The following is a 7,054-nucleotide window of genomic DNA, read 5'->3' on the forward strand; positions in this document are numbered from 1 at the left end:
ATGACAATATCTGGTATCATTGGTAAGGCCTCTGTCAAGACATGGGGTTATGACCAATTCCTTCGTCCAAGGAAGAGGAGTCCTGGAATTTTGCTGGACCCTTCTCCTCACAGCTTTTCATCTGTGCACCTGCTGTGTGCATGCAAAAGGACAGACTCTGCTGGTGGCATCTTTATTCTTTCTTCTAATCTGACTGCCTGTTCCCTGATGCACAGCTCCTTGGGAGTGCAGTGTTTGCTCCAGTGATTATGCAGTAACTGCTCTTCAAACTATTACACTAGCTTGCAGCACATTGTCTCTGAGATGATAGTACAAATTAATGTAAGGATTAAATAAAGTTCATCTTTTGGCTTACCTTGCATACATCCTGGTCTTCTACAGTTATCACCATTTATTTCTCCATCTAAATTTAATTACTTCTTGTGAAAAAAAATGCAAAGCAGTGAGTCTCTAGTTGTTGACTTTTACTTAGTATCCAATCCCTATCTAGGAGTGTGATGGGACTGTTGCAATTGTACTGGTAGAAGGTTTTCAAGCCTTTGTCCAATGTAGTCATTCTGGTAGAAAGAATAGAAAAAGGAGAGGTAATGGTGAGGTATGACATGTGATGAAGGCATCAATAATAGGGAACACTGTTATGTACTTTATTGAGAAATGCACTGTGCCTGGTTAGATGGACAGGGGAGAGGTGAAATTAACAATAATAAGGTAGAAAGAATTTAATAATGCTAAGCACAAGCAAAGGCCTCACCAGAAGCAAAAGCAAAGAGAGGTGATTCTTTACTTACCATCAGCAGATGATTTCAGTCACTCCTGGGAAGCAGGGCTGTGCTCTTGGCAGTGGCTCTGAAGGACAGATGCCACTCTTCCTTCTTTCACTTAGTGTATACAGCTGAGCTGACGTCATATGGCACGGACAAGAAGGAAAGAGACCATGAACGTCCTTTCCTGTATCTGGGATGAAATACATTTAGAGTATTTAGGAAGCAGGACCTGGATTCTAATAAAAAGCTTCACAAACCTGCCAACATCTTATTAACATGGCAACAAGAGGCAGCATGAGCTGAGAGTGTGAGCAGGTGTTATAAGAGCAGGGGTCTTATGGAGCCTGCAATAGCTGGGCCCCTTGAGTTGATCACTCATCACACTGATCAAAGATCTTGGCAGTCTTTAGCCATATCCTGTCACTGGATTTCCACTGAGGGTGTCCCAAATGCACTAGAGAGCACCTCTTGCATTACACAACTGGCATTAGGCCACTGCTTCTCCGGAACATGGCATGGACAGAATGAGTGCATGCCTTGAACTGGAACCACACTGATGGAAGATCTTGCCGCCTCACTGGGGTTGCCAAGGGTAATGCTGTAGTGTTCATAGTCCTGAATGAGTAGGATTAGCAATCTATTTTTTTTAACCCCAGAGGTAACAGCAACAGATAAAATTATAAAGGATTATTGAAATATGTACAAGATTCTGAACAAACTTCTGAATTCTTATCAAAACCACAGAAAAGAACGATTCATTTGTTTACAACCTTTATCAGAAAGGACTGACTGTGCAACTGACACCTGCTGTTGATGACTTAATGTACAATTTTGTCCAGGAGCCAAACAGTTTGTCTAGTCAGATTGTGCTTTCTAACCGTAAAGCCTGTTATGATGCTGTACAGTAACAAACACATGGCCGCTTAGGCCATGGTACCAATAAAGTGGTAGGGAAACAAATATTTTTTCTTGCCAAGAATAAAAACCAACAAACTAAAAATAAAATGAGGGAAAAGGATATTCCCGAAGGGATGTTTCAGTTGCAGCAGGCAGGAGCTCTGGCTGTAGGGCAGCAGCTTCATCTGGATGTAGGGCAACACCATCCAGGCTTTCTTCACCAAATCCTGGAACCACTCAGCAACTTTCTCCACATCTAGGTATGAGTGGGCAGAGAGGATGTTGACACTGGGTGCCTCTCCCAGTTTTATTCTCTTCATCTGCTTCTTACTGAGGTGGAGGAAGCATAGCATGTTGTGTCCCCACAGCTGCACTGCAGCTCGACATAGGATGCAGGAGTCCTTGGCTGGCATCTGCCACCTGCTGCCCAGTGGCAGCAGGCAAAAACTGTGCCCAGTGGGGGGCTTCAGGAGCACAAAGAGGCATGGACAGATGAGTGAGCGCCATGAATTGAAACCAAATTGAATGAAGATCTTGCCACCTCATGAGGGTTGCCCAAGGGTAATGATGAAGTGTTCTCAGGGCTTGCTTTGCCTATGACTCGCCACAATACACAATACATCTTGCCACCTGCTTGGGGTTGCCCAAGGGTGTGGAGGGAGGCTTGCCCAAGAATAATGCTGTAGGTTTTTGAGGGCTTGCTTTGCCTATAACTCTCCACAATACACTAAGGAACCCACTTCACTCTTCCTGCCTGCAAAGGCAAGATACAAAACTGTGGAGGGGTAGAATTTCTTGTGATTGCCCCATGGCAGGAATCCAAGGTCAGGAAGCCTTACTTACAACATTGGTGAAACGAAATCCCTTCATGTCAACACTTCTGCCAATGTGCTCAGTCTGACTCTGTGGCAGGTGGGCAGTCAGCACCCTATGCCCACACTTCCCTGCAGAGCGAAATACAGACACAGATGCAGCATTTGCTCAAAGACAACAATTCTTGACAACTCTGTGCAGAGGGGAAAGATCCAAGAAGAAATGGATGCCATGGAAGAGGCAAGGCCAGTCACTGTCCAGGAGGTGGTGGTGACACTGACCCGTGGTGGGCACGGGTCACTGCATGGCTGTAAGATGCTCGTCTGCTGTTTAAGACCCCCTGGTACAGTCTGGTAATGAGCTTGTCCTGAATCTCCTCAAACTGTCTCAATGCCTTGGTGTGGGCAGCTGGATTCTGCACCAGATGTTGCAAGAGGTTGTGTGGCTCATATGTTTGGAAGTCTGGAGGCAAGATGATCTCCTCGGGCATCTCTGTATTGCCACAGAAGAAGAAGTTGAGCTTCTTCTGTTCCAGACAGCAGTGCAGGTACCTCATGATATCTGCCTGCTGCATGATGCAGTCCTGTCTGCACCAGCCTGACATGGGTGTGGTGTTGAGGAGGTGCATGACAACTGTCTTGATGATATAGGGGGAAAGGTCTGTGCCCTCCAGGATGGAGGTGTATAGATGCAGGCATTTGAGGTGGAAACTGCCACATGGGATTTCTTCACCCATATGGCTGAAGAACTTCCCCTCTGTGACATTGTCCACACCAAGCTTGGGATGCTGGTGTTCTCTGCAGGAGGGCTGCTGAGGAAGATGTCTGAGTCACCTTGCTGCACCCCAAACAAGATCTCAAGAATGAAGGTACTCCTGGAGGCACTTTTCAGCTGCAGCAGGCAGGAGCTCTGGCTGTAGAGCAGCACCTTCAGCTTGTAGCAACGTAACTGAGGCAACGCCATCCAGGCTCTCTCTAGTTGTTGACTTTTACTCAGTATCTAAGACCTATTTAGAGAGTGTGATGGGGCTGTTACAACTGTACTCGTAGAATGTTTTCAAGCCATTGTCCAATGTAGTCATTCTAATAGATAGGAAGAGTAGAAAGAGGAGAGGTAACGGTGACGTATGACATGTGATGAAGGCATCAACAGTTGGTAACATTTGGAGGTACTTTCTTGAAAATGCACTGTTCCTTCATAAGAAGAGAAGCAGTGGACTCAGTAAGCATTTTCCCCCACCTGTATTTTGACACCCACAAAAATTTCAGGTTTTTTATATTTGTGGTGGTTGGCCGTGGCAGGGGGTCCACTAATGCCGCTCACTATCCCTCCTCTTCTTAGATGGACAGGGGAGAGGGGAAAATAGCAAAGGCTGGTAATAAGGTAGAAGGACTTAAAAATGCTAAGCACAAGCAAAGGCCTCACCAGAAGCAAAAGCAAAGAGAGGTGATTCTTTACTTACCATCAGCAATGATTTCAGGCACTCCCGGGAAGCAGCATTGTGCTCGTGGCAGTGGCTCTGAAGGACAGACCCCATGGACGCCACTCTTCCTTCTTTCACTTAGTGTATACAGCTGAGCTGACGTCATATGGCACGGCCAAGAAAGAAAGAGATCATGAATGTGCTTTCCTGTGTGTGGCCTGAGTACATCAAGAGCACTTAGGAAGCAGGACCTGGATTCTAATAAAAAAAGTTTCCCAAACTTGCCAAAATCTTATTAACATGGCAACAGGAAGCAGCATGAGCTGACTGCTGACCCAAGCTCGGCCTGCTGCCAAAAAAGGAGAGCGCAGGTGTTGTAAGAGCAGAGCTCTTGTGGAGCCTACAGTAGCCAGGCCCCTTGAGTTGACTGACTCTGCAATCACTTGTCACATTGATCAACGATCTTGGCAGTCTTCAGCCATTTGCTGTTACTGGATTTCCACTGGGGGTGTCCCAGTTGCAGGTATAAGGAGCACATCTTGCACTACACATTGGCTGTTAGACCACTGCTTCTCCAGAACATGGCATGGACAGAAAGAGTGCATGCCTTGGATTGGGGTGCCCTAGTATAATGCTGTTGGGTTTGAGGGCTTGCTTTGCCTATGGCTTCTCACAATACACTAAGGAACCCACTTCACTCTTCCTGCCTGCACAGGCAAGATACAGAACCATGGAGGGGTAGAATTTCTTGTGATTGCCCCATGGCAGGAATCCAAGGTCAGGGAGCCTTACTTACAACATTGGTGAAATGAATTCTCTCCACATCAGTTCTTCTGCCAATGTGCTCAGCCTGACTCTGTGGCAGGTGGGCAGTCAGCACCCTATACCCACGCTACCCTGTGAAGCGAAACACAGACACAGATGCATCATTTGCTCAAACACAAAGATCCCACAAGAAATGGATGCCATGGAAGAGGCAATGACAGTCAAGGTGGTGGTGGTGACACTGACCTGTGGTGGGCATGGGTCATTGCATGGCTGTAGATGCTCGTCTGCTGTTTAAGACCCCCTGGTACAGCCTGGTCATGAGCTTGTCCTGAATCTCCTCAAACTGTCTCAATGCCTCGGTGTGGGCAGCCGGATTCTGAACCAGATGTTGCAAGAGGTTGTGTGGCTCATATGTTTGGAAGGCTGGAGGCAAGATGATCTCCCTGGGCATCTCTGTATTGCCATAGAAGAAGAAGTTGAGCTTCTTCTGTTCCAGACAGCAGTGCAGGTACCTCGTGATATCTGCCAGCCGCATAATGCAGTCCCGTTTGCACCAGCCTGACACGGGTTTGGTGTTGAGGAGGTGCATGACAACTGTCTTGATGATATAGGGGGAAATGTCTGTGCCCTCCAGGACAGAGGTGCAGAGATGCAGGCATTTGAGGTGGTAGCTGCCACATGGGACCTGTTTGGCAATATGGCTGAAGAACTTCCCCTCTGCCACAAGGTAGCTCATTGTCCACACCGTGCTTTCAGTGTTGGTGTCTGCTTCAGGAGGGCTGCTGAGGAAGATGTCTGAGTCACCTTGCTGCACCCCAAACAAGATCTCAAGAATGAAGGTACTCCTGGAGGCACTTTTCAGCTGCAGCAGGCAGGAGTTGTGGCTGTAGGGCAGCACCTTCATCTTGTAGTGGTGTGCCTGAGGCACCTCCTTCCAGGATTTCTTCACCAAGTCCTTGAACCAGTCAGCAACTTTCTCCACATCTAGGTATGAGTGGGTACAGAGGATATCTAGGATCTTGGGTGCCTTCCTAATCCTCCTCCCCTGCCTCCTACTGTGGTGGAGTAAGCATAGCCTGTTCTGTCTCTCACAGCTGCATTCCAGCTCCACACGGATGCGGGAGTCCCTGGCTGGCCTCTGCCACCTGCTGCCCAGTGGCTGCAGGCAGAACTTGTGCCCAATGGGGGGCTTCAGGGGCACAAGCAGGTGGTAGATAACATCGTTAACCTCATAGGGACTCCATCCTTCAAATGAGCTGCCCACACCAATGGCAGGCTGCAGCTTTGGCAAGAAGGTATTTGACAGACGCAGTCGCAAGACCTGCACGAGGTCATCCATCAGCTCCTTCACCACCTGGCTCCTGGAGATCATTTTCTGCACAGGCCACTGGATGCGCCTGGCAAAAATCCTGTCTCCTACATCCTTTTCTTCCTCATCCTCCTCATCTGTGCTGATGTCTGAGATCTCATACATCCTGTGGACTGAGTCTTCCTCACAGTGTCTTTTCCTGATGCGCAAGCAGAGCCAAAACAGGAGGACGAGGACTCCAGCAATGGCAGCAAAGAGTACAGCTCGCTGGGTCATGTTGCTCTGCTCCTGAGCCATCTGTTGCAGGACCATGGGCACCAGGTTCCACTGAGGTCTGCTTCTCCTGTCCATCTCCTCCATCAGATGAGTCATCTCCTGGTTCATCTCCTTATCGTGCTCCTCCATGCGCTTCCATGTGGCCTCATCCAGCTTCTCATGAACCTTCGCTGAGAACAGGATTAGGCCTTGCAGAAGCAAAGCGAGGAACTTTGTAGCAGCCATGGCCTGCAGGAGAAGGGAGAGAAGGGATTCAGTGGGACTGGCAAGGAGGGAGTTAGTGGTGGACAGCAAGCACAGGAGCTGCAGGGAACTGGGGAGACAGATAGGACCCTCAAGGGCTGCAGGCAGCTGGGATGCAGCAAGGGCCTAGCTACACCCAGCCCCAGCATCAGCAGCACCCAGCTCAAGGTGGTGCTGTGAGCACCTGGTGGTCCCTCAGTGCAGAATGAGGCATCCTACCCCTCAGGGACCCACCTCTCTGCCTTGGCCCTCATGCACCCTGCCCTCCCTACACCCTTGCCCTCCTCCACCCTCCCCTCCCTACACCCTGGCCCTCACCCACCCTACCCTCCCTACACCCTGGCCCTCATCCACCCTGCCCTCCCTACTCCCTTGCCCTCCTCCACCCTCCCCTCCCTACACCCACACTTACCATTAGCCGAAGCTCTACTGGGGCACTGCCGCCCACTGCTGCATTTATAGCTGCCTCCCACTGTGATGTCACAAATAATGTGAGGTGGAGTTGCCATGCCCACTGGCCATGCCCACTGGCCACACCCACTGGCCCACTTCAGCCTCAGC

The 7,054-nt window shown here is 49.3% G+C and overlaps 1 protein-coding gene across 1 annotated transcript; it reads right to left on the reverse strand.

Annotated features, from left to right (window-relative positions):
* Positions 1 to 4,924: 4,924 nt before the first annotated feature.
* On the reverse strand, positions 4,925 to 6,475 carry LOC128979428 (inositol 1,4,5-trisphosphate receptor-interacting protein-like 1). Its single transcript, XM_054397642.1, has one exon. It carries the CDS (start codon positions 6,473 to 6,475, stop codon positions 4,925 to 4,927), a length of 1,551 nt encoding a protein of 516 aa, XP_054253617.1.
* Positions 6,476 to 7,054: the final 579 nt, after the last annotated feature.

Source organism: Indicator indicator, chromosome Z, assembly GCF_027791375.1.
Source record: "Indicator indicator isolate 239-I01 chromosome Z, UM_Iind_1.1, whole genome shotgun sequence".
NCBI lineage: Eukaryota > Metazoa > Chordata > Aves > Piciformes > Indicatoridae > Indicator > Indicator indicator.

Excerpts from the sequence above, each read along its gene's own strand:
- LOC128979428 (XM_054397642.1), bottom strand. The coding sequence starts at position 6,475 with ATGGCTGCTACAAAGTTCCTCGCTTTGCTTCTGCAAGGCCTAATCCTG.